The sequence below is a fragment of the Topomyia yanbarensis genome, chromosome 3 (assembly GCF_030247195.1).
Source record: "Topomyia yanbarensis strain Yona2022 chromosome 3, ASM3024719v1, whole genome shotgun sequence".
In the NCBI taxonomy this organism is placed as follows: domain Eukaryota; kingdom Metazoa; phylum Arthropoda; class Insecta; order Diptera; family Culicidae; genus Topomyia; species Topomyia yanbarensis.
The window spans coordinates 5,077,829-5,105,419 of NC_080672.1; the positions used below are offsets into that span (position 1 = coordinate 5,077,829).

The 27,591-nt window shown below is 44.2% G+C and overlaps 1 protein-coding gene across 7 annotated transcripts in view; it reads left to right on the forward strand.

Annotated features, from left to right (window-relative positions):
• The window catches only part of LOC131693817 (aspartyl/asparaginyl beta-hydroxylase), a 57,460-nt gene that overhangs the window by 19,165 nt on the left and 10,704 nt on the right, over window positions 1-27,591 (forward strand). For 4 of the 7 annotated variants that reach the window (XM_058981962.1, XM_058981964.1, XM_058981965.1 and 1 more), the window contains 8 exons: window positions 7,362-7,641; window positions 7,903-8,007; window positions 8,458-8,679; window positions 8,747-9,193; window positions 9,374-9,778; window positions 10,020-10,093; window positions 19,848-20,197; window positions 20,261-20,980. In XM_058981962.1, coding sequence (XP_058837945.1) covers window positions 7,362-7,641; window positions 7,903-8,007; window positions 8,458-8,679; window positions 8,747-9,193; window positions 9,374-9,778; window positions 10,020-10,093; window positions 19,848-20,197; window positions 20,261-20,980 — 2,603 coding nt within the window. Of the gene's footprint in view, window positions 1-7,361; window positions 7,642-7,902; window positions 8,008-8,457; window positions 8,680-8,746; window positions 9,194-9,373; window positions 9,779-10,019; window positions 10,094-19,042; window positions 19,805-19,847; window positions 20,198-20,260; window positions 20,981-27,591 lie in introns of those variants that run through there. The other 3 variants (XM_058981969.1, XM_058981963.1, XM_058981968.1) reach the window with 3 other exon arrangements.

Below are 27,591 nucleotides of genomic sequence, written 5' to 3' on the forward strand. Positions count from 1 at the left end.
GCTTTACCTAGAATCGCCGGACCGACCTCATCAACCTACCGGGAAGCCTAGAATTAGACGGAGCAAAACGCGTTAAGCACCAGCGGTGCGTTGTCGGGGCGCCACCGAACCGGAAGCGTTTGACCGACCTCGACACCCGGGTACTAAATGGCTCACACAACGGGCACCGATATGGGGAGAAATTCTGCCGCTGAGAAACTCTCAGTCGGAATTGGGTTCATTCACCGCCGGGTTCTAACTATCCGAATAGATCGCGACGATGCAAAAGGCTTGCAGGAACGGGAGCTAAATGGCTCACAAAAATAGGAAATACATGGCTCATTGAGGCGGGAGCTAAATGGCTACAGACACTACAGGCCGGGAATTTTAATCTTTTTATACCTTACATTGAAACACACTAACACAGACATTTTCAGATCTCGACGGACTGCCTCTAAAAGTGCCAATTCCTACGTTTGACGGCAGTTACACCAGCTGGTCGAAATCCAAGCGCATCTTTTTGGATCCGATGGCAAACTCGAGTGATACTGAAGCCGTGAAGCTGTATTATCTTGACAAGGGCCTCGTCGGTCAAGCTGCCGGACTTCTAGACGCCAAGGTGCTTAGCGAGGGTAGTTACCAACAAGCCTGGGTCATTCTTGCCGAGTGATTAGAAAATGTTCTTGTGATTTTGGAATTACACCTACGGGGTTTGCTGTCGCTCAAGAATCTCACAAAGAGTTTCGATCACTGGTGAACGAGGGTACCTGTCATGTAGAGAGCCTACGGTACCTTAAGCAAGAGATGACCGGCGTGTTGGGACACATGATCATGTTCTTGGTTGTGAATGCCCTCGACAAGTTGACACGAAAGACTTGGGAGTCCACACAACGAAAGGGAGAGTTGCCAAATTTCGAGGGAACCATCAAGCTCCTGACAACCACAGCCCAAATTCTGGAGAACTATGAAGCCGCATACCAGATACACGTTCCAGCAGTAAGTAATCCAAGGCCAATATCATTGTGGTCAAAACTATCCCAGAAAAGTTATGCAACCTTCCAGTGCTCGACTTTCATGTCTTTATACACATCCCAGAAGAGAGAGAAGGTGTGAACCACTGGGTTTTACTACAACTTCTTCCAAATCGTGGCGTTAGTTCCAGAGCGTGATGTCCAACCCAAAGCATCGGTGGCAATTAAAGCGTCCAAGCAGCAACCACCGTCCGTCGAAGAACCGAATGCACCTATTACGATGGACCACCAAGTGTCTACATCCTGCTCCAGTTATGTCACCATCAGTGCGAAAACCGAAGTGGTAGATGCCGTTGACAAAAACGGCTAACCTCATCCCTGTCGCGTCCTCCTCGATAGCGGCATCCAAGTAAACTTTATTACGAAAGAAATGGCCAACCGTTTGGGTGTCAAGAAGCAGCGAGTCAATGAATCAATGAGTTACGAAGCCACGCTCGTTTCAAGGTGGCGGTCGAATTCCAGAGTGTCTCGAGTGTCCGGTCACAGACTGGAAAAATTCCAACCTCCAAGATTCACGTTGACGTGGATACCGCCTTGCGGAAGGAATAGTCCTAGCTGATCCAGCGTTCCACGCTTCCGACAAGGTGGATATGCTGTTCGGTGGAGAGAAGTTCTTCGACATCTTGAAACCAAGACATCTTAGCCTGTCCGAAACGCTGCCACGACTGCGAGCAATTTGCCTAGGGTGGATTATGGCTGGTGTCCTTAAAGAATCGTGCGTCGCTGACGCTCCAGTGCGGCATTCCAACCTAACGGGTGTTCCATAAAAATGAGAATGATTTCAATACTTTCCTGTGATTAAAGTAAAGAGCGTAAATTTGTTTCTCTCGATAATTGCTCTCTGGACTCCCTAGAAATGGGTGGTATGTTTCTTTTTGCTCGGGTGCTGTCAGTTCAATCGAAGATGGCGTCGAAACAGCTAGCACTCCGCGCATGGTCATCGTGGAAAAAAGTTTACGGTTCACGAATTTCGAAACTAAAACGTGCCCGTGAGTACAGTTTACTGGATCCTGGCATATCTGAGCGTGGAGCGTAAGGCCGGTATCCACCGTTCGGTGAAGATAATGACAAAGAAGAAGAAGAAGGAAGCGTTGAAAAAGCTGTTCGACAACAAGGACGGAACGTGTTTGCGTGACGCCTGCCAAAAATATCACTGCTCCTATACTTTGATTCATCGAACCCTCAAGATGAAGGCACCATCTGTCGGAAGAAGACTCGGTCTCCCGAGTACACATGAGCAGATATCGATCGTGAAATCGCAGTGTCGCTTGATGACGAAGAACTACCGCGGGACGTCGTTCGTACAGGACGACGAAAGTTACTTTCCGCTCTCGAAGACCCACATTCCAGGAAATGACAGTTACTATTCCAGCGACAAGTCGGCCACATCCCCCGAAGTAAAATATAAGATTAAGCATAAATTTGAAAAAAAAGTTATGCTGTACATGACCATATCGGACAGAGGGATTTCAAAGCCGTGGTTCAAGCCGAGTGGTTTGGCCATCAATCAACAAGTGTACCAGGAGGAGCGTCTTGAGAAAATTCTTCTACCGTTCTTAAAGGAGCATCATGCGCATGGGAAGTACGTCTTCTGGCCGGACAAGGCGTCTTCTCATTACGCCAAGAAGACCCAGGAGTATCTTGAGCAGAAAAAGATACCGTACGTGTCGAAAGGCCAACTTGACCCAGTGCCGTCCCATTAAAGATTTTTTCGGCTCCCTCAGTGCCCTAGTGTACAAAAATAATTGGCGGGCCAAGGATAAGAAGCAGTTGACCACCATGATCCGGAATTGTATCTAGAAGATGGACGTCAGTGCCGTCCACCGCTGTCGTGAGAGCATCGCGATTAAGATTTTTTTTGTTTTTCAACTACATGACTGAAAAAATTCTTATTTTGTATTGAGCACCCGTTAGTCTCCATCGAAGAGGTCGAAACCATGATTCAGCGGTTCTGGCAAGTCGAGCAATTTTCGGACATTCCTAAGCTCTCCAGAGAAGAGGTAACCTGTGAATCTCACTTCCTGTCCACATACAAACGAGCTCCGATAGGGAGGATTGTGGAACAACAACCGTTCAAAGAAACCGTTACCAAGCTGTACGATTGCCGAGATTTAGCACTGAAGCGATCTCTGATGCTAGAGAAGAGATTGTTATGTAACGCCGAGCTCAAAACACAGTTTATCCAGAAAATGTCGTGTGGTATTCGATGCCAGTGCGAAGTCGTTCCCATCCAATATTGCATTGAACGACGTACTCCTCGTCGGTCCGGTAGTACAAAGCGAGCTATACTCCATTATGCTTCGATCTCGCACCCTCAAGGTAGCTTTCGCAGCAACACAACGCGGTGCCTGGCATAATTTGCTGCGGAAGAGAAGGATGACGATTGCAGCCGAAATAATAAAAATGAAGTCTACATGGACGGTACGCCGTCGGGTGCCAGTTCGGCGTCGGAAGCTATCGAAGCAAAAAGGAAACTGGAACAGCTGCTGACACGCGGTGACTTTCCCAATCACAAATGGTGTTCCAATTCGGTAGAGTTCTTTCAACACGTACCACCCAAAGAAAGTGAGCCCCAAATGCCGTTGCAAGAATGCGGAGCAAATATTGTCATCAAGATCCTGGGTCTGCTCTGAAATCCAGAGGCAGACGCACTACTCTTCGCCAGCGACAAGAGACGTTGTAACCAAGCGGTTGATCTACGCCGAAGTCGAGTAGTTCTACGATCCTCTTGGCCTGTGCTCACCAGCCATCGTCCTCGCCAAATTACAAGCGCAACATCTGTGGAGCATCAAGGCAGACTGGGATAACCCAGTCGATGAAGATTTTTCAAAATAGTGGCTAGAGCTCCTTTGCTCATTTTCACACCTCAACCATATTCCAGTCCCTAGATGTGTGATAACGAACAATATGATGGCCATGAGTTGCACGGGTTCTCTAACGCCTCTGACGGAATATATTTGCTGACGGAACGGTAAAGATGGCTCTTCTGACCAGTAAATCTAAGTTGGCCTCCCTGCACGATTTGTCAATCGCACGGAATGAGTTGTCCGGTGCTCTTCTGCTGTCCCGTTTTGTACAGAAAGCTTCCGCCGAGCTGAGCATAAAGTCTTGAGTACAGTTTAATCGTTGTAGCTTGCATCAAAAAACCGCTAAATGAACTTGAGTTGTTCGTCCGAATCGCATTGCTTTAAACCAAGAAGAAACCGAAACAGATGGCAGTACATCAACACCTAAAACTATCCCGCCAATATCGTTTCCCGTGGCCAGGTATCCGAGATCTTGTGCAGAAATAAACTCTCGCCAAGTCCTGGTTCCTCGCCTTCGCAGTCTATCAGGTTGAATCGCCTACAGCCGTTCTAGATGCAGATTTCCCAGAAATGAAAGAAGTCCTAGCCGCACCCACCGTGGAAATCCAACGACTTCCATTTTGTTCTCGATACAGTAGCTTTCTGTAAACTGTAACGAGTCATCGGATACGCCCTGCGGTTTATGGACAGCTTCGGTAGAAGAAAACCTACCGGACGTGAAACTCATCGAAATTTGACCGCCCGTAAGTTGCACAAATCGAAGGAGGCTATAATCAAAGTGATACAGATCGTCCACCTGGAGGACGAAATTCAGCGAGTTATACACAAACAACCCTGTGAAATGATTGGCAACCTCCGACCAGTCTTCTAAGACGAACGGACTCACAACTCCCTTTCGAAAGCCAACATCCTCTCGGACAAGGAGCCTCCGGTGCGTCTGATGATCCGTGAATTGCCCGTCAAGTAACTTTATATCTGTCAAAGGGGGCTGATGAACGCCATTCGGCAACGATACTGGCTACTTAAGGCTCGATCCACTTTAGGCAAATCACGCGGCATTGCGTGAGATGCCCTCAGCAAGAGTTGTTCCGTCACCGCCCTTCACATTCACCGGCGTCGAGTTCGCTGGTCCTTTCTGGGTCAAACAAGGATCGCGACTACCCACCTTTGTAAAGGTTTATATAGCCGTGTATGTCTGCATTGCTACTGACGCTTTTCTGGCACCCTGAAAAGGTTCATCAGTCGCAGAGGATGCATTCAAGAATTGCATTACGTCAACGCTACGAACTTTAAGGAAGAAACCACGAGATGCACGAGTTTTACAACTAGTTTTGTGATCAGCAAGCGATTCAACGCATCGAGCAGTTTGCCACACACGAGAAATCGGGTGGTACTTTATCTCGCCGGACGCCCCCGAGTTTGGAGGAAGTAGGTTGTCGTGGCGAACCGGAAGCATCGAACCTTCCCCGACACCTGGGTGCTGAATCGCTCACACAATGGGCATCGGTATGGGGAGAAATTCTGCCGACGAGAAACTCTCAGTCGGTTGATTGATTCATCGCCGGGTATTAACTATCCGAGTAGATCGCGACATGGTTTATTGAGATGGGAGCTAAATATAGGCTGGGCATTACAATCTTTTCAAACTGTACTATAAAAAACCCTAAGTTCATCCAAAATCCTTACGCTGTTTTGTACACCGTCCATCGTTGCTTTGATCAGTCGAATCAGCTTCCCGGGAAAGCTGTCTTCGTCTATGATTTTCCATAGCTCTACGCGGTCAATACTGTCGTATGCCGCCTTGAAGTCGATGAACAGGTGATGCGTTGGGACCTGGTATTCACGGCATTTCTGAAGGATTTGCCGTGCGGTGAAGATCTGGCCCGTTGTAGACCGGCCATCGATGAATAACTTCCCACGAACTCATTTACTTTAGGTGATAGACGACGGAAGATGATCTGGGATAGCACTTTGTAGGCGGCATTCAAAATGATGATCGCTAGGAAGTTCTCACATTCCAAATGGTCGCCTTTCTTTTGAATGGGGTAGATTAACCCTTCTTTCCACTCCTCCGGTAGCTTTTCGGTTTCCCAGATCCTGACTACTAACCGGTGCAGAAAAGTGGCCAACTTTTCCGGGCCCAATTTGATGAGTTCTGCAGCGATACCATCTTTGCCAGCTGCTTTGTTGTTCTTGAGCTGTTGGATGGCATCCTTAACTTTCCTCATCGTGGGAGTTGGTTCATTCCCGTTCTCAACTGCACTGACGTAGTCAAATCCTCCGTTGCCTTGGTCATCTGTACCTACATTCTCCTCGCCGTTCAGGTGCTCGTCGAAGTGTTGCTTCCACCTTTCGATCACCTCACGGTTGTCCGTCAGCAAGCTCCCGTCCTTATCCCTACATATTTCGGCTTGCGGGATGCGTTGAGCTTCTGGCAGAACTTCCGTGTATCTTGAGAACGGCACAGCAGTTCCATTTCCTTGCACTCCGCTTCTTCCAGGCGACGTTTTTTTTTCTCCCGGAAGAGGCGTGTCTGCTGCCTCCGCTTCTGTTTGTATCGTTCCACATTCTGTCGGGTTCCATGCTGTAGCATGACCGCTCGCGCTGCATTCTTCTCCTCCGAAACCGCTCTGCACTCCTCGTCGAACCAATCGTTCCGTCGTCTCCGTTCCTCGTATCCGACAATATCCTCAGCTATGTTGTTGATGGCTACTTTTACTGTTCTGCAGCAGTCCTTTAGAGGAGCCACGTCGACCTCTCCCTCGTCCGGCTACGCTGCCTCGAGGTTGCTTCAGTCGCTCCAGATCGTACCGAGGCGGCCGTCGGTACCGTACATTATTTATGACGGATCGTTTCGGGCGCAATTTAACCATCACCAGGTCAGAGTCGATGTTAGCGCCACGATAGGTCCTGACGTCGATAATGTCGGAGAAGTGCCGTCCATCGATCAGGACGTAGTCGATTTGCGATTCCGTCTGTAGAGGTGATCTCCAGGTGTAACGATAAGGGAGGCTGTGCTGGAAGAAGGTGCTACGAATGGCCATGTCCTTGGAGGCGGCGAAATCAATGAGTCGAAGGCCGTTCTCATTCGTCAGCTGGTGAGCGCTGAACTTTCCAATCGTCGGTCTGAATTCCTCTTCCTGGCCTACCTGAGCGGTTAAGTCCCCAATGATGATTTTGACGTTGTGGCTTGGGCAGCGGTCGTAGTGAGGGCTGTGCACGTTTATTATGCTGATGTTGAAGAAACGGCCCCTGATAATTAACCTACACATTCTTTCGTCGATCGGCCACCAACCGATCACGCACCTTTGCATATCGCCCATCACAATAAAAGCTGTCCCTAGCTCATGTGTTGCCCTAGCTCTGGTAGAATAGTGAATAAACTTCTATTGTTTTAATAAAAAAATTAACTTTTTTTGGGCACCCCCACCTCCGCATTAAAAAGTAGTATTCTGACATAATTTTTTTTAAATATTTATAGCGGCTTATTTAAAAAAAAATATTTGTAATGGCTTAATTTGAATCCCTTCGTTTCACTTCGCAGGACGACAACGACAATGAAGATGACGATGATGACGCCGGACAGGTCGTACCAGCTGATGATGAAGCTGATGACGACAATGATAATATAGACAATCATGGTGATGACGAAGACGATAATGATGCTAATAATGATGATGATGATGACGATGACGTTTTCGAAAACGTCGTCGATAATGACGGTGGGGAGGAGGAATATCTCGCTAAGGTGAGAAAAGAGCAGGAGCTCAAAAACCAAATCAGCAAGGAGCAAGAAAAGGAGGATCCCAGAGAAGAATCATCTCGTAAGTATCCTGTAACAGAGAACAGTACGAAAATGCGAACAAACGACACTGCTTCGTATCGCCACTTTAGTTGCTACAGAATCACATATTCACTCTTCACCGTTTCACACATTTTTTTGAAGAAAGTGCAACTTATTGCTTATCCGTGTGAACTAGAATTGTTTACAATACCATTGAAGTCAGTCGAAATTTCAAACAAATTCCACAAACAAAACCTATTATCGGTTATTATTTTGTTGACGGCACATTCCGCCTTTGCAGTTGCGGTTCAACTTTTTGTCGGTGCGGCGCTGGTCGTCGTCGCCGTCCATCTCCTGTTGAAGCCTCCGCGTGGTCCCTCTCGGTCGGAACCGGCAGCGTCATATAGTGAGTGTTAGGCGTGCAGCTCGTTCAATTATGATTACTCTAATTCTATGTGTTTAGTTTAATTTTGCTGAAGAGATATTTCTATTTATTTCTTGAATGTCGCATGGCCTAACACAATGTCTTTGGTTTCTTTAATTTTGAACCGTTCAATCGATTTTTTAAACCAATTTGTTGGTAACTCACCTCACCTTTTATTCTGCTAATAAATTGCACTTTCCGGTTGTTAAATGTTTTCACACATATTTCTAATAGTATCTAGCAAAAAAAAGTTTTACATGTTATTTTGATAACAAAGCTGAGCCACACTGACTTACTGAGTAGGATGCTGGCTCGTAGTAAAAAAGCGACTGGTAGTGCACTAGTGGGCTTGCATGGAACTGCCGTGAATAACATCTCACGATTTTGAGTTTCACATTTATAAAATGGTTGGCTTTGTTTAAATTATTTAAGAACGCTCTGAGCCGACAGCAATAACCTCTACAGTTTCCAATTCGGAGGAAATATTGACAAAGAGTGAGAAGGTTACGAGTGCGGCCACGAAAAAAGACGTCAATATTATTGAGCAATTCGTTAACCAAACAAAAGATTTCGATCCATCAACGGTCAACATTGAAGATTTTGTAAACATTGGAGTCGATCAGCATGGTGATAGTGAACTTGTAGAAGAAAATGGTAAGCATTTTATTGTGAATCCGCTGAAATTACTCTCGTAACACAGTTGTATTTCTTTCCGGAATAGTTAACGAATATCCGGAAGAAGTCTCCTACTCCGGAGAAGAGGACTACGATTTTGAGCAAGAAGAATACATAGATGAGCTAGAAGAAATCGAAGAAGAAGAGGAACAGGAATACGAACAAGATCAGGATTTGCACAAATTAGAAGAACAGGAACGTGAAATCGGTACTTTTGTGCCGACCACCTTCGAAGAGTTCAGTGCAATGTATCGTTCCAATGCGACAGAGACTGATTCCACCACGCCAACGGAACCCATTCAAATCACTGAACCACTTCCCCCCATAACTAAACCGACGCCGCCACCAACGAAGAACAACGCCCCACTAGTCTACAAAGAGTCCCCCCTGATGAAGAAGAAACCTCCGAAGGGTGCTGTCAACATGCTGATATACGGCTTACACAAGGATCCCTTTATCACAGCTGATGACATGCAACCTTCCACGGAGAAAGGTGAGGCCAAAGTTGTCCTTGAAGCAATGCTTTCGGAAATACATTCACCACCCTGTGAACCCCTCCATGCACCTAAATCCGACCCTTGCACCGTTCCTGAACCTAGCACAGCAAGCATCAACATTTGTACTACCTCAACCATTCCTCCTTCTGTTACTCCACCGATCACGCCGGATCCAGTTGCTACAACCAGTCAGGGAACGAAGGAGAAACGCGTTGAGTTTTTACTGCCCGATGAATCGAGCGGTGTCGTGAAATCAGACTCACTTGAATTGCTGCCGGATCTGCCGGAACCAGTAGACAATGGAAGCAAAGAGAATCTATTCATACCAGATGACGACTACGGTGCCGATGAATCGTTCGAGGATGAGATGGGCTATGAAGAAGAAGATGAACTGAATTCCGTACTGCTTCGGCAGTATCCGTCCGATGAAGAGGAGGAATCTTATTCGGATGAGATTCAGGAAGACGTTTCGGACATTGATGATTCAGACCTGATGAGAAGGTTGGAGGAAAAATATGGCAAACTGGAGAGCGAAAAGGTTCCCGAAGTAGAGCAGGAAGATCCCGACGACAGTTGGACAAGTATATCTACGCCTAGAATAATCGATGGTAGAATAGTGAGCGCGCACGTGCCATCATTTTGAGCTAAACATTCGTTCGCCTGCCAAATTATAATCATTCTGCGCCTTTCATTTTTATGTGATTCTGTAGTAATATTTCATTGTAGTTTTATAGTGCGGTGAATATCAACCCATTGCTTGTTAAGCGCATGTTTTCATTTAACTTAACAAAATATTTTTCTCTTCTGGACACATTTCGCTAGAAATTCCCTCTAGGCCTAGTAGACCTCAAACCTACGCAGAAGAGCTGAGTAAAGCTGATCGACAGCTCGAGGAGGTGAGTTTAATTGGGCTACGTTTTCGGATATAATTGAGGGTGAAAAGGTACTAAACGAACGGTCAATTGTTTTGGGAATTCGCATAATTGCCTATAATCGCAAGTCAGTCCCATATAGATAGAGAATCGCGTAGAACATACTGACTTACGATTATGAGCAGATAAGTTGTGTGAACTGCTTGGATTTTGTGCCTAACTGGCAGCAATTTGGTGTCATCTTGGAGTTCTCGTCTAACTGACAGCAAGTTGGTGTCAATTACTGATGAGAAGAGTAGAAAACACAAAAATCCAATCTTTTTTAAGTTAGGTTAGGTGTTGTGTCCTTATGCGCAAATCGGATCACTTTCTTGTTTTCCTTTACCATAATTGCATATGTGTCACAAATGTTATCGCGGTATTGGGGACAGTTAACAGTTATGTGTCCAACAAAAAAACACCTTTAGCAGGCCAACGAGGGTACCCGGGTACCCACAACTTGAAATGCTCATAACTATCCCAAGTAGCACGCTTTGTTGCTGTATAGTATTCGTAACTTTCTTGGTAACAACTATGTTATGGAAAAAGCGCACTTTGTTTGTATGTTGTGCAACATGTTCCTAATTGCAGCAAAATAATGAAAACAATAGCCGTGCCATTTTTCGACCACTGGGTAGTTGGACAGTTCTGTTTTAGGGTGGAATGCAAACAAAGAGGCATTTGCAACTTGTTAGACTGTTTGTGCAAGTTAGCAAAGTTTCTGATTAGTTTCACAACTGTTATTGATGTTTGCATACTTAACACTATTGGCCAGCTCTATAGTTATATAGTTGCACAATCAGTTTAAAAACCCGTGGAAATTCTTTTCAAATATATCCAGAAATAAAAAATATTGTGTAGCAGTTGTGCAACATTTAAAATTTTCAATAAGTTGCAATTGCTACTTGGGATGGCTTCCTTTAACCGATTTAGACACTTTTAGATGTTTTGGATTCAGGAACTCGTCTACTTTTTGATTCTGTACAATAAAACCGAAATAATGGATCTGGTTTTTGGTAATCCGGATTTTCCGGAGTAATGTTCCAGTACTAGGATGTGATTTGTAAATTTTAATAATGCCCTAGCAATATGAGTATCAAAACTCTTGAAATTTTCTCGGAAGTCTGTTTTTTATTGTTACGGGACCCTATGGCAATTTGAAAAATGGACTTGGAATGGAATGGCCACTCACGGCCCCACGGGAACCTGCTCCGGAATGTCCGTTCCGGGATCAAATCACCAAATGGTTTCAAAACCACGAGATACAGCCTACTGATGCAATTCCAAGAATTTTGATACCCATATTGCTAGTATTCCATTGAAGTTCGCAAATAGTACCCCAGCTCTGGAACCTGCTTCCGGAAACCCGGATTCGCGGGAACCGAACGAAGTAACCCGATTCATTTTTACCAAGTCCAAAAGTGGATGAGTTCTTGAATCCAAAACGGCCAAAAGTATCGAAATCGGTTTGATATTACCTTAGTTATGGGCATTTTAGTTTTGTGGGTACCCGGGTACCCACGTCGGCCTGTTACGTAATAAAAAAATTCAGGAGCCCCTCCTCACTCCCACCCTTTCTATATCAACAATATTATTAACCCAAAAGCTTGACTTAGTGAAGTTCTAAGATGTCACAAAATTTCAATTTCCAGCTATGGATAAAACATAGGAATTTAATTAATTGAAACTTAAAAAGGTACCCGGGTACCGCGTCGGACACACAACGGTTAAGGAGAAAGTGTTCGACCGAGTGGTGCACGTTGTAAGCCTCACAGATACTCAATCCCAGTAAACGCAGAGGCGGATAGGCGGGTTAAACTACCGCCGTAAGTTGCCGTTTGCTGTAAAAATAGTATGGGATAAGGCTAAGCGGTCCGCTTCCTAGTTGTGTCTGGGTTTCCTGCGTAATGCCTTCCACGTTTTACGGACCACTACCAGTACAATATCGTCGGCGTAGACGAATATGTATATTTCTTTAGGCAGTTTGCAGAACACTCCATTAATTGCGACAAGGAAGATGGTGACCGGAAAACAGGAAATTTTTGTTGTTGCAGATTGTTTGGAAATAGCGAGAGCGGTTACGAAAGAGGATAATCTCGTCGACGAAGATCGTGACGTTCACTAAGTAAATTTCGTTCGGAATAGCAACCAAGAAGAGTTCCTACCAAATATGTATTTCCGTACAAATCTGTAATTGCGAAGTGTTACTAAATTTCTGGTAGTTGAGTAGGTTTTTGTGGACGTTATAACGAAGCGGCGAAAGTTTGCGATAGTGGTTCTGCTATCCTTACCTAAATGCTGGACTGACTCTGCGTTGAGGAGGCGTGTTGTGTTGGGATCGTTTTTTTCCGACATTTTGTTTGACGCCTATCATCCAAATTCTTTTCTTTGGCGTCCGACGGGTTGCTATTCCAAATCTTGTATCTGTCGTACTTCCTTTTTCGCCCGATTCATCCGATACTTTGAGAAAACATCTTCTATCCGTTCCAAACACGAGTTGATTTTGAATTTGGGTCGATCGTCTATTTAGAAAATTGCGCAGGAAATGGAGTATGTGTCTAGAGATACCCCATTTAGCAACCTGTACTATAACACTTGGTGTCCAGGCGTGGTTGTATACCTTTGAGAAATCTAGCGATATTGATGATCTCGGAGTGCTGACTGGATTCTTTAGGATCGTGTAAGACTAGGCGAAGTATTTATCGGTCGTCAGAAAGCATGTTGACGATGATCGAGGTTGTTATTGTTCTCGAAGAAATGAATGAGTCAACGGTTCATTATTCTCTCCAGATCTTTCGTAGACAGCAGATGAGATTACTAGGCTGTGGGTCCAGCCTGTACGGAGAGGGTTAGCCAGCCATTCTTTGATGCACAAGCGTACACTCGTGTGCTTACCGATAACCAATGTCGTCGGAATCCGCTCATTTACCATTATCCCGCGACAGAGCAAGGTCGAGTTCTGGTAGTCGGATTGGTCGGTTGATTTCTAGTGGGAAGGCGACCTATGGTATTTAAATGTGGTTTAAGAAATTGATGGAGGTATCGTTATGGCTTTAAAAGCTGTTATCGTAGATATCGAGAGTAGATATCGAAACGAAGTATTCTCCTACAACAACTGAAACAGACAGCGCTAAAGATACCGAGGTGTTTAAAAGCTATACCGTATGTTCTTTACATTTAACACGTGGCTAAAACTCCACAGCTCCGTTGGTTTTTGTTCCGCATTAATCCCTCAAGCAAATATTCCCCGTCTTTACGCTTTGCTTCACGGATGCATTTCGTTTTTCCGATAGTTGGCAAGGGCCTTCTCCCTATTTGGTTGGTCGTTTTGCTGCCCCAACTGGGATAGTGTAAGGTATGTGTTGGAGCGGTGATTCTCAACCAGGGGCTGCGCGGACCTATAAGGGGCCGTGAGGTTGATGCTGGGGGTCCGCGAAGAAAAATATATTTTCCGATTGCATATTGAAACTTCCAGTCTTGTTTCCTAACAAACTGAAAATAACATATTGATAGCATACAAAATCGATGTTTATCCGTGGGGGTCCGAAGCAACCCAGGGAGCTTTCTAAGGAGTCTGTGGTACGAAAAAAGTTGAGAACCGCTGTGTTGGAGTGTTCCTACTGAATGGTATATATTTGTACTTCACTTGTATACTCATCGTATCTTCCAACAAGTAACCGGTTTAGTTGTTTCACACTTGTGCGATGAACTTCCTGCATGACAGTATCATCGGCGGATCGTCGCGAGTGAGTAGGTCGAATTCTGCTAGGTTATTCTGGACATTGTGGCCGAGGGTCAATAATACTTGTAAAAGATTGATTATGGAGATTGTTGACAATATTGAGCATTTCACCTTCGGAGCTATACCAGAAATGATAGATTTTGTCGTAGATAGCAGCATTAGTTATTGCTTGCAGGATTAGCAAAAGGATGGATCGTTTGTTGCTTGGTGGGCGTACAGCTTATTCTGGTGGTCGAGTATAGCCAATTTCAGCTTTCTGCTAAATCTGGTCTTGAAACGAACCGCACGTCTTGGGTGTTGATGTAAATTTATCATTTTTTTACTATCACTGTATACGAAAAGTTTGTGTATATCTTTGGAGAGTTGGTACTGATGGGCATGTTGATGGGGTTTTTGTTGGCAGCAGGCATCGTGGTATGGTCAACTGCAGGTAAGGAGATTTGCCACATTATCGCTGGTTCTAGCGGTATTACGTTGTGATTGAAGCCATTATGTTTTTTTCAAATTGGTCCTTGCCTTGATTTATTATCCTCTCGATGTCGTTGTTGGTTGTATATTTGGTTCCAGCTCGTAGTATATGCGCTTGCATTCTTTTTCATTTTCCGTTTTGCCGCCCAGTATAGTTCTTTTCTCAAAAACGCATAGCAGTCGATAGACGGAACCAACACAGGTCAGAATGCCTCGATCTATATCAACTACGACGTAAGAATTTATAATCAGTTCGATTCTCGGAACCGCCCTTTTGAAAGGAGCGAATGCCTCTTTCACTGCTCAGCGACCGACGCCAATGATGATGATGTCGTCCGTGAAGCCAAGAGCATGGTAGATTTCGTGATGATAGTTCCGTTCCTTTACATTTCTTGATGAATGTTCCATTTCTCCGAACAAAAGAGTAGTCCTGCTTCAATCCAAATAACATCACAGATAAGTCAGATGTCTATCTGGTTTGCCTGATGCTTGATTTTGACCCACACCTATCATACGCAGAGTTAAAAATAATCGCTCTTTTTTGATGACTGAAAATGAACCTGACGCGACTCGCTGTGAAAAGAAAAAATATTCATTCAAATATCCATGTTATTCATTCAGTTGAATATCGTACAATATATTCATTTCACTAATTATCTACACACCTAGAAAAAATAGTGTAAATTTACGTCTCCTGACCCTGACATATACGAGCATCAAAAATGACTTAGTTTTACGTTTGATTTTAATTTTACATGACGTTTAATTTCGTAAATCATGTAATTTTACTCCACATACAGCGTTTGTTCTGAATGGTTGGAAGAGTAATTTTTTGTCATTGCGCATGTAAAGTATATGTTTCATGTAAAATTGAATGGAACACGGTAATGTTCCATCATTTCGTAAATTACGGTTTGTTGAATTGTGTCATGTTTGCAATTACGTCAACGATAAAATTCAGATTTTTTTGGTGTGTAGGAAAATATTTTCAAATGCCAGTAAACCATATGAAACAACAATCATCATCGCTTACATTGTGCCAGGGCCTACTATGATGCGTTTGATTCGTTGCTGCATGGTCGCTTCGTGTAATAATCGAAGACGAATGAAAATCTGCATGAATGAATGGGCGGTTTGTTCGTTTGACGTTTTCAGCTGCGTCACTGAATATTGAAAATGAATGCGGCTGAATATGATCAATTTTCATTCAATGAATCTGAATATTTTTAACTCTGATCATACGACATCAGTTGATTGTTAAAAAGCCATATCCAAAAGCTCTGCCCCAGTTTGTATCAAATGCTGCCTTGAAATCCACAAAGGGTAATCAGTCAGTAAGGTGTATTAATTTTTTCCAGGATTTGTCGCTGGGCAAACATCAGCTCCACCACTTTTCGTCGACATAGGATTCTGCCAAATAATGGGCACAGTTATTACGTGTTCTTCACGGCAACCTCCCAAAGACCACCAAACTCAGGTGCGTCTGGCGGGATGAAGTGCCATTCCATTTCATTGGACTGACAATACTGGTTTATATGAGTTACTTCCTGCTCGGATCGAAATACCTCATATAGTTGATGGAATTCGTGTTTTGCTCCACGAAAATTGGTGTTTTTTTTCGGAATGCGACTTCAACTCCAAATGGACGGCCTTCGTCGCCGTATAAACAAATACTGCGATATACGACTTCACAATCTTTGGGTCGTAGGATCCCTGCTTTACCATGATGGTACCAGCGTTATCGAATTTAGCTGAACGAAGAAGATGGCACAACTCGTTGGTTAGGTGGGTCTCTCATCAATTGGAAAATCTTGGATGATTTTACTCGAAAACATTTGACGCAGACCATCGGTGAGTCGTTGTTCTTCGAATGTAGCGGTGTTTGGACATTCTTGAAGCTCCCATCGAATCTTCGATAGCTTGAATCGATGCTACTTGCGAAGATTACACAGGAGCTGCTGATCGAGTTGGATAGCTCCTGCAACTAATCATCAATGGTGTGACTCACGTAGCTTCGGGAAACCTTCAATTAGAATGAGGTGGCCTGGATTCATTCGCTTGAAGAATAGTTCAGCTCTGATCAGCTTATCAGCTTTCGCCCAGAAGAAGGTTGGATCGGCAAGGAGGAATGTTCCAATTTGTGACGTCCATGCTCTTCGATGGAATCCTATCGGCGACCCTCGGAGTTATCAAGCATTTTTTTTGTTTTTTTTATTTCGATTATAGAGGTTTTAACCTTAAGGTCATTCGCCTCTTCGGGTTAGAAAAATCTCTTATGAAAAATTTCTAACCCTATGTGCGGGGTCGGGACTCGAACCTAGGTGCACTGCGTACAAGGCAATCGATTTACCAACTACGCTACACCCACCCCTTTATCAAGCATTTCAGTTTTGCTCAGAAATCGCTGCAATGGGAAATCAGACTCACCTCGATCTTACCACGTGCGGTTGTCTTAAAATTATTTGAGCCAGCGATTGTAACACTGGCTCTCTGCCTTTGACCTTTAGATTGTTGGCCATCTTTTCGCTGACGAAGTTCACCTGAGAATCGCTGTCCAACAAAATGATGTGTTTGGTCGTTTCTGTCCTTTGCCAAAACTGCGGTGTGAGAATACACCATTCTCGGACGTTGGATGTGGTGGCATGTACACGTAGTTGCCACGGATTGCTCATGCGTTTAGTTTGGGGATGGACTTACTTTTTGGTCAGATAATTTATATTCTTCCTTCTCTACCGTAGATGCTGTTTCCATTCAGCGTGTAAAATAATAATTATTGCTTACATTGTGCCAGGGCCTACTTTGCTGCACCTTCGTTTCGTGCAATAATCGGAGACGAATGACCTGCACTAAATGAATGTTCGGCGGTTTGTTCGTTCGGCGTTTTCAGTTGCGTCAATGAATATTGAAAATGAATGCGGTTGATTATGATCAATTTTCATTCAATGAATTCGAATATTTGTAACTCTGCTTATAAATCTTGGCGTGATATGAATTAGCTTGAAATTTAGAATCTTATGTTCTACATACCAAAAAATAATCGTCGTTCTATGTAAGAATGGTTGAAAGATTTGTCAACCGATTTAAAGATTTTTCCTCAATTCTTTTAAATTTGAATGTGCCTCATGCAGTTCATTGAATCCAGAAAAAAATATTTTTCTCGTGGAATATCGTAGGCCTGAAATATTCAACATTAATCTGCTCATTATTATAATAGAACGCGAGACATTCCAACAACCTCTGATTTGAATTTAAGTCTATTTTACACTCTCAGCAGACAAGTTTTCAACATATAAATACAAAGAGTAAACAATTTCTTTGAAGCAAAAGTAGACGGTTTATTATTACCGTTGAACCCACGAAATACATACGCACAAAAAACCAATATACCCAAAGTGCAGCAGCATTTGTACAGGCTACTCAAGAAAACAAGCGTTCGACCGACTGTTATGGACGTACGGCGCCACGCGCTCAAAAATTATAAATCGCTCTCGTTTGCGCACAACTCTAAAGCTCATATAGACACCGCACCAATGCACGCTGGTTCAATAGAAATAGAAAAAGTCGCCCAGTACGAGATGCGTGCATGTTTGAGGTTGAACCAGTCATGGGAAGACAGAATTTTTTTGAAATTTACCCGCTTGGTATGCTAGCTTGGTTTATCGTTCGGATCAAATTATCAAACTTCAAGGTTTGAAGATTATTACTTTCATTTAAATTTATCTGTGTGCTGCTGCTGTATATTTATTTTAACTGAAAATCGGTTTCGGGTCGTCAGATTTTGCTTACCTGTTCAGTGAACAGGTTGAACGTACCGACGCGTCGTCGTCTCTGATAGACAAGTGGCATGCATGTAGAACTTGAACTGTTTCCACGTTTTTTTCTGGGCGGAAATCGTCTTAGAGCTCGTGCCGGAAATTGCAGCTTCGCACCTCTTCAAAACTTGGCAGTGTGACTTCAGAAAGCCCACTCTTTGCTGGAATGTGGGTAGCTCTGAGAGACTACTCCCAATGTTTTCTGGTTGATTTATCCAATGCCGCTGTCACCTGTTGGATTTTATTTCTTTATGTTAGTTTTCCATAATTTCTTCGTAATGGATTCAACTTCATATATGTGTTTTTTACTGGCCATATCGCAAGTACGCAATGTAAGATCATGTAGTCGTACCTTGATTTTACTATAGTGCATACACACGACGATCTTAATTCGAACACCATCCAACTCAACTACGTGTTTAGGCTAATATACCATGTGGTTGGTATGACGGAACTACATGCATAACTTTTGTAAGACTAAGCTTCATTGTTGCCTTCAGGAAATGTTTCAGCACGTGAATACTAATGCGGATATAACTAAAATCAACGGCCACCACTTTTTTGCTAAAATATCCTTAGTAAGATTTAAAGATTTAGATTCTATTACTCGACTTAATGAAAACGGAAAATTTTCCGAGAAGCTTCTGTCCACACATTTGAAATAAAATATTTAAAAAAATAGTGTAATGAAACAAATTGTGCACCTTGAAATCATCTGACATTAGTCTGGAACCATTATTTGATTATAATTTAAAATATTTAAAAATATTTCATAACATTGAGGGAAAGGGGGGGGGGCTATAGCTCTCTCAAGGCCCCCTTGATCACGCCAGTAAAATTGCATACTGATTTCCGCTTCGAATTTCTCTAATGTCTATCGTTCTTAACTTTCTTGTTCTCTTACTTCTACAGGAATTCGGGTTTGAATAAAAGCGAGAATCTTAACACTTATACTAAACAGTTAAGGCTACAGTTAATACTAAACTCATTCAAAAGAGTTACAATTATATTAAATACATTAAAGATCTGATTGATTGCTAAGACAGGCATGCCACTGGATCCATAAGATTCAGTGTACAGCTAAACATAGACCAAAAGACCATAGCACCGTAACACTAACCACATCGAATAACCAAACAAAAAAACGATCATCTGCTCAAAATAACCATAGACCGTACTGTTTCGTTTCAAGAAACTAGTACACTATACGGACTACTGCGTTATAGTTGTTTGTTTGAAAAGACTACAAGACGTGTATACTAACAAACTATGGACAATGTGTGTGTGGAGTTTCTTCTCATTTAATCTTTAGCTGTAAGATTCAGCTCAGTTGCAAACCTCGTTTACCGCAAGGTAGTTCGGCAAATTTAGAATTAGAAAGTGCATCGATCTGTGATTATTTCTGTTTCGGTTTAAGTTAGTTATTTTTAATTTACTATACTGAAATGCTAATCTCAAACTTAACAATCACCCACGCGGATGTCAAGTTGTTGTATCAATCTCAACAACTTGACTTCTTTCAACAAAGATTGAGTTTACCATTTATTTTTGTGAAAGCATCAGTTTTTTTTCTCAACAAAACTAACCCAAACGTGTGATTTTTCTTTTTTTTCTAACGCTTTGGTGTGTTCTGTTAACCCGCTCATTGGACGTTCATAAACACCCGTGCCACATGCCAACTCTTGCACACACGCACCCACACACAAAACGAAATCAGTTCCGGAATGCGAAGCAAGCACTGGCCAGTTACGAGGCTGTGTTGATTAAACAACCCCGCCTGATAGCGGCATTAGTTGGAAAAGCCCGCGCCTTGGATCTGCTTGCCGAACAGGAACAATGTAACATCGTTCTCGGGGAAGCAATCGAAGCCTACCGGGATGTGATCTCGATGGGACCAGCGACAGACGATGAGACCTTCAAGAGCGTGGCCGAACGCTGTATCGAACGTATTCGATTCCGTGGTCAGTACTTGAAAGCGCTTGACATCCATTTTGCGTTGATCAAACGGTTCGACTCGGTGCCAAAATATAGAAATCAACTGGCGGTTACATATCTGTTGGCGAATCGGTAAGTTGACGCGAGTTGTTAAATTCTGCAATTGGTTGTGACTGTTTTGTTTTGTATTTGTAGTTTAGCTGAAGCGAAAGCAATTTTACATGATACACTTTTGCGGTGGATCGACGATGGATTCGCTTTGGTTCACTATGGATTCGTTGTCAAAAATCACGACCGGAATATGGAACTAGCGGTTCAGTATCTGCAGGAAGGAATCGAAACTGGACACGAAGGAACCAACGAAGGTCGATTTTATTTCCACTTGGGTGATGCTCTGCAACGGTTAGGTAGAAACCAAGAAGCGTTGGATGTTTATAAGAAGGGAGCGGAACAGAAATTGTTTCTCTCCATGTATCAACGATCCCTGTACAATGTAGAAAGTCTACGATCTCGACCTTTTTGGACGATTGAGCAGACCACATTCGCTTCCCAGCTGGAACTGATTCAATCACAGTGGACTGCCATCCGGGACGAGGGTCTTAAACTGTTGAATGCGGCAGGGACCTTCAAAGACGAAGTGGAAAATCTTCGCGAATCGGGCGATTGGAAACAGTTCGAACTGTTTCTACGTGGCTATCGGATAGATAAAAACTGCGCTAAAGCACCACTAACTTGCAAGTTGGTCGAACAGTTTGCTGCAGCACGAACCTGCAAACGAGGTCAGGTGAAGTTCAGCGTAATGCAACCGGGAACGCACGTATGGCCACATTGTGGTCCGACGAACTGCCGAATACGAGCACATCTCGGGCTGAAGGTGCCGGATGGGGTTACAATTCGTGTCGCTGATGAAATAAGGTAAGCTTACGTTTTATTTTATGCAAATAGCTTTTTGGAACAAACCAAATTCACGATTTCGTGTCAGTCGAGAGAAGAGACTGGCCGTGTGAAAAGGAGTGGGAGGTGTGATTTTAAGCTGTCTTTGAAACTTTCTCCCTGATCAAAGAAAATTTGAATGCCCTGAGCCGTTTTAACATATCAAATGTCATTTGTCCAAGTTCGGTCTTTTTGATGTAGGTTTCTGGTGCTCTCTTAGTATTCTGATGACATGCTTCTCAGGATTCTGATAAACCCTGTTTAGGATCCTGAAATAATCCTTCTTAGCATTACGATGGAGTCTATTTCAGTATTTCGACAGAATCTTTATTCGCGTTCCTACGTTTTTCTGCTCAGAATGGTTCATCTTAAGACCATTGTGGAATCCGGATTCGGATAGTATACTATTTTGAGGATTCCGATTTATTTTGGTAGAATCCTGACTGACTGCCTGTGGTATCTTTAGCACGATTCCAAATGAAAGGTTCTCAGAGTTCTGATGAAATCCTACTCAAGATGGAATTCTGTTGAAGATTACAATTTATTCAGGATTTTGATTGAATCGTACTCATATTTCCAAGTGTCTTGTGAAACATTCTGAGGAAAATCCTGCTCACAATTTTGGTGGAATTGTGTTCAGCATTTTGATTATCCCCCTACCAATAATTTGAGTTTTGATGGCATCTTTTTCAGGATCCTGTTGGAGCAAGCTAACGTAAAAATAGCTGGATTCCAACACAATCCTGAAAGGGAATAGATTAAAGAATTCTGAGCGGATTTTATCAGAGTTCTTGGCAGTCCTTTATCAAAGTCCTGAGTTAGATTGCATTGTTATGATTGTTATGAAGGACTCCATCGTAATCATTTGTGATAAGAGGAAAACAAATCAACTCTAGTGCGACCGAAACCTGTCAAATGACATTTTTTGTATCAACAGAGATCGTAGTTTTTATTTGATGAAGTTTAATATGTTGTATAATTAGTCTATATTAAATAGTTCATTATGCCATTGCAGAAGTAACCAGAATCTGTAGTAGGTTTTGCAAAGAGGGCAGCGGCAGTACTTTTCGGACGGATGGCCCGAATTATATCATCTACGTAATCTAATAGAGTACACTATCGCTGGTGGCAAACATAGGTTGGAGTCTTTGAAAGACGGGTCCTTTCTAGTGGAATAGAAACTATTCCATGTTGTACCTATCACCAAAAAAGGCCAGGGCATCCATGTCACCCCCATGTACAGCGAAGATCTTGGAAAGGATGGTCAATCGGCGATTGACCACGTGGCCAGAAGACAACAAACTTCTCGACCCACGACCTTCCGAAATGGAATCGGCACAGGATCCCATCTAGGCTCCCTCGGAAAAGTTCTAGAAAAGACCAAATCTGAAAACCTCCAAGCGGACGTCGACGTGGCAAAAGCCTACAGCACAGTGCGATGCGAAGGCGTACTTCAAGTCCTTAAACAATGGGGCCTGCGGGATAACCACGGCACCTTTATCTAAAATTATCTCACAAATTGCCGCTTCCTGGTCTCTATAGGTGGGTCATTATCCCAGGAGTTTTCTGAGACCAACGGAGTACCACAAGGTGCAGTATTAGTAGTGACGATATTTCTTATTAGGATGAACTTGTTTTTCGCTGTGCTACCCAGAGGCGTCTACGTATTTGTCTAAGTGGACGAGATCATCCGGGTGGCCCTACGAAAAAAGATCGCACGCACCCGGATATCACTTCAGTCGACCGTCAACGCGATCGGCCGATGGGCACTCGCCACCGGCTTCAACACCTCCGCCAAAAATGCGCCATCATCCACTGCTGCGGTACCCACCTCGACTTCGGGTGACAAATTCATCCTATATACCTTCGTGGTCAGTATACAAAATAAATTCATCAATAAGCCCCTCCCAACGATCGCCCGGGTGTACCGTGTGAGACCACGGGCTTGACACGATCTCGAACTGAACATCGACAATAGTCTCACCCGCACAATACAGGAAACTTGTCACCTCCCTTAGTACCATAGTGGCAAAATACAGGGAACTTGTCAACCACAGATACCAACGACACACCGAGATCTACTTATGTGCGCCCCCCTCCCTTCCGCCCATTTCCCTGCTTTTCAATCTTCACGGCGGAAGCGGCTGTCATTGTAGTGGCAATAGCAAAAAGAAACATCGCCGCACTGATAGTCATCTTCACTGACTCCCTATCAGTTTTGAGAGACATCACTTCTGGAACATCTACACCCCCCTCGTACAGACTACTGAAGGCCACCGAGGTCCACTGGTCACACTATGCTGGGTCGCTGGCCGACCCCAACCATCGATATCTACAGGGACAACACCAATCTGCACCACGGATTCACCCACGACTGGCGGAGATCCCAAGGCCACACATAAAAAATCAAGGGATCAACCGACGGTTGTGTTGGAGGGAACAATGACCACCGCTCACATGATACATCTTGGTTCAACCATCCAGTATCTTACCCCCCGCATCAACTTTTCAGTGGGTTAATACCAACATCAGCGAACAACACACATAATAAATGTAGCCTTTATATTCCATTCATTACTGAAATGTACTTAACAGAGTAAACACGCGATTCTAAAACTAACTCGTTTCTTTCTATTTATCGTGCGGTATTTTATCCATTTGTGTTCATTTTTCTTTCGATTCCGGTATTGCCTCCTGTCGGTACGGTCTCTGCCCACAGGTTATGGGCCCAGGTGCGCGGAAATCGTGGAAAAATGACGAACTAAATTAGGGCCGTTGCAAGAGTCGTCGTTTTTTTTTCTTACTCGGTCGTGCGCGAACATTACACGAGGCTGCGTGTGTTACAAAACGGCGGATGGTGCAAAAATCACGTTTCCGAAGCTTAACCAGACCAATTGGGGTTCCTGGAAACAGCGTATGGAATGGTTGCTCGAAAAAGAGGACCTGTGGGAAGTGATAAGCGTTGCGAAGCCAGAACCGGTGACCGAAGAGTGGAAAAATCACGATCGAAAAGCGCGGGCGAACATTGGACTTTTCATCGAGGAAAGCCGGTATAAATTGGTTAAAAATACGGACAGTGCACGTGGCATGTGGAATGCTCTCAAAGAACACCACGAAAGGCGACAATGTCGACCATTGTTCATTACCTTGGAAAATTGTGTAGTGCTAGTATGCCAGAAGGCGAAGATATGGAAAAGCACCTTTCCGGTATGGAAGAATTGTTCGACAAGTTGACGGCAACAGGTCAGAACCTGGATGAACCATTGCAAATCGCTATGATTTTCAAAAGTGTTCCGCCATCTTATCATGGACTGGTGCAAAGTCTCCAGAGCCGGGCGGATGAAGACTGGACTGTTACGCTCGTGAAAACTCGATTGTTGAATGAATACAATCATCGTCGGGAGAAGAATGCATCTCTGTCGCTAGATATGAAAGCGATGAAATTGGACGTGGGAAGCAGTAAGAAGCCGGAAAGAGTGTGCCTGGACACTTTCGGAAGCATTGCAAAAAGTGGCAGGCACAGAGGGGAGCTTATGGCGAATCAGCGAGAAAACAGAATCCGAATGACGGAAACCCGAAAGCAAAGCAGGTGCACGAAACAACCAACGCTGTTTGTTTTATGGCTGGTGAAATTAAGTCGAACTGTTGGGTAATTGACAGCGGTGCATCGTGCCATATGACGAGTGATAAATCGTTCTTCTCGACACTTTACAAAAGTTTCGAATCGAAAGTAACTCTTGCTGATGGGAATCAAACAAAATCTTCCGGCATCGGCGAAGGTGTCCTGTTTGGTGAAAACGGTCGAGGTGAGCGAGTGGAAATCAGTCTAAAAAATGTGCTATATGTGCCGGATTTAGACAGTGGTCTAATCTCGGTAAGCCAGCTGGCTGCTAAAGGGTTTGTAGCGAAGTTTAGTGGATCGGATTGTGCCGTTGTAAGTCCGGCGGGTGAAATCGTGGCAGTAGGTGACAAAGTTGGAAGCCTTTACCATCTGCGCGTTCATGCACAATTGCTGAAGGTCGGAACTGAACATTACGAGAAGTGTCAGCACACTTGGCATCGACGAGTTGGTCATCGTGACCCGGAAGTGTTTCGACGAATGAAAGATCTGGTATGTGGATTTAATTTACAAGACTGCGGTGCTCGTATTACCTGCGAATGCTGCCTTAAGGGTAAGCTGGCACGGAAGCCGTTTCCACCGATAACCGAGCGGAAAACGACACGGCCACTGGAAGTGATACACACAGATCTTTGCGGGCCGATGGAAACTACAACTCCATCTGGCAATCATTATCTTATGACCCTAATCGACGATTACAGTCGGTACACTATCGTGTATTTACTAAAGCATAAGAGCGAAGTGGCTGGGAAAATTAAGCAGTATGTTCGTTGGGTGCAGAACGTCTTCGGAAGAAAGCCACTCGTTATTCGGTCCGATGGTGGAGGCGAATACGTCAACCAAGTGTTACGCGAATTTTATGAAACGGAGGGATTAAAATCCCAGTTTACCACGCCCTACTCGCCTCAACAGAACGGCATCGCTGAACGTAAAAATCGATCACTACAGGAGATGGCGATTTGCATGCTAGCCGATGCAGGAATGAGCAAAACGTACTGGCGTGAAGCAGTACTGACGGCGGCGTACATACAGAACCGTCTGCCTTCTCGAGTAGTAAAGAAGACTCCGTATGAGCTTTGGACACATCGTAAACCGAATCTTGCTCATCTTCGAGTGTTCGGGTGTGATGCATACGTGCATATCCCAGATTCGAAGCGATCTAAGCTAGACCAGAAAGCAGTAAAGCTCACCTTCGTAGGGTATTCCGAGGACCATAAGGGATACCGATTAGTCGACCTTTCCAACAATCGTGTGGCTGTTAGTCGTGATGTAAAATTTATCGAGCTTGGTAATGGATCGGAGCAAACTTGTGCATTGGACGAATCTGTTACGTCTGCAAAACCAGAAAGTGAGATCGAAATCCCAATTACTACCACGTCACAAAAATTGGCTGTACCGGAAGGAGATGATGACGATGGATCGTCAGTTGAATTCGAAGGTTGGGACGACGCTAATGATGATCCATTTCTCGGCTATGAAGAACTTCCAATTAAGGAGGAGCCAGAATTGCAACGAGATGCGAGGCGAACAAGAGGAATCCCTCCGATACGTTATAGTGACTTTGCAGTTGGGATTACAAAGTGTGAATGGGAAGAACCAACCGATTATCGTAAGGCGTTGAAGGTTGCGGACTGGAAGAAGGCGATGGATGCCGAAATGGAGGCGCATGCAGAAAATTAACCTGGGATCTTGTCCAATTGCCGAATGGAATGAAGACGATTGGTTCACGATGGGTTTTCAAACTTAAGCGGAATGAAACAGGTGATGTCGTGAAATATAAAGCAAGATTGGTTGCACAAGGATTTAACCAGCGCTATGGTGTGGATTATGTGGATGTTTTCGCACCGGTAACACGTCAGGAGACATTTCGAGCACTACTGGCCGTTGCAGGCAAGAATGGGATGAGTCTTCAGCATTTCGATGTCAAGACCGCGTATTTGAATGGGACAGTCGAGGAAGAAATCTACATGCGCCAACCACCCGGGCACGAAATCGTCGGAAAGGAGAAGTACGTTTGTAGACTCAAGAAGAGCATATATGGACTCAAACAGTCGGCGCGCTGCTGGAACCGTGCTCTTCATGTGGTGTTGAATAAACTGGGATTCAAGCAGTGTGAGTCCGACCCTTGCTTGTACATACGTCGTGATGATCGAAATATTACCTTTCTGCTCGTCTATGTCGACGATATTCTGGTTGGCTGCGTTGATGAAGCGTCCATTATCGAAGTTTATGAAGCACTACGAACGGAGATTGATGTGGCGAATCTCGGAGCAGTCAAACACTTTCTCGGGTATGAAGTTCGTCGCAAGGATGGTTGCTTCAGTCTGCGGCTAAGTTTATTGAAATGTTGATTAAAAAGTTTGGACTTGAAGATTGTAATAGTTCCAAGACACCAATGGACACGGGGTACACCAGATCAGAAAATAACGGCGCGCCGTTTGGTGACACAACATTGTATCGCAGTCTCGTAGGTGCTTTACTCTACGTTGCGGTAAGTGGAAGACCGGATATAGCTGCAAGCGTGTCACTACTCGGCCGTAAAGTCAGCGCACCAACAGAAATGGACTGGACGGCTGCCAAACGTGTCGTCAGATACCTCAAGGGTACGAAGGAATTAAAATTGACATTCGGTGCGGGAGATGGGTGGGCACTTGTCGGCTACTCCGATGCTGATTGGGCCGGCGATCATGCTACTAGGAAGTCTACGACCGAATATATTTTCTTCTTCGGAGGTGGACCCGTGGCTTGGGTTAGTCACCGGCAGTCGTGTGTAAGTTTGTCCTCCATGGAGGCTGAATATAACGCGCTGAGTGAATCATGCCAGGAGCTTATTTGGCTGCGGAGATTGTTGGAGGATCTTGGAGAAATACAACTGGATGCAACCACACTTTTTGAAGACAACCAAAGCTGTCTCAGTTTTGTGCAAGTAGAGCGCACGAGTAAGCGCTCGAAGCACATCGATACAAAACAGCAC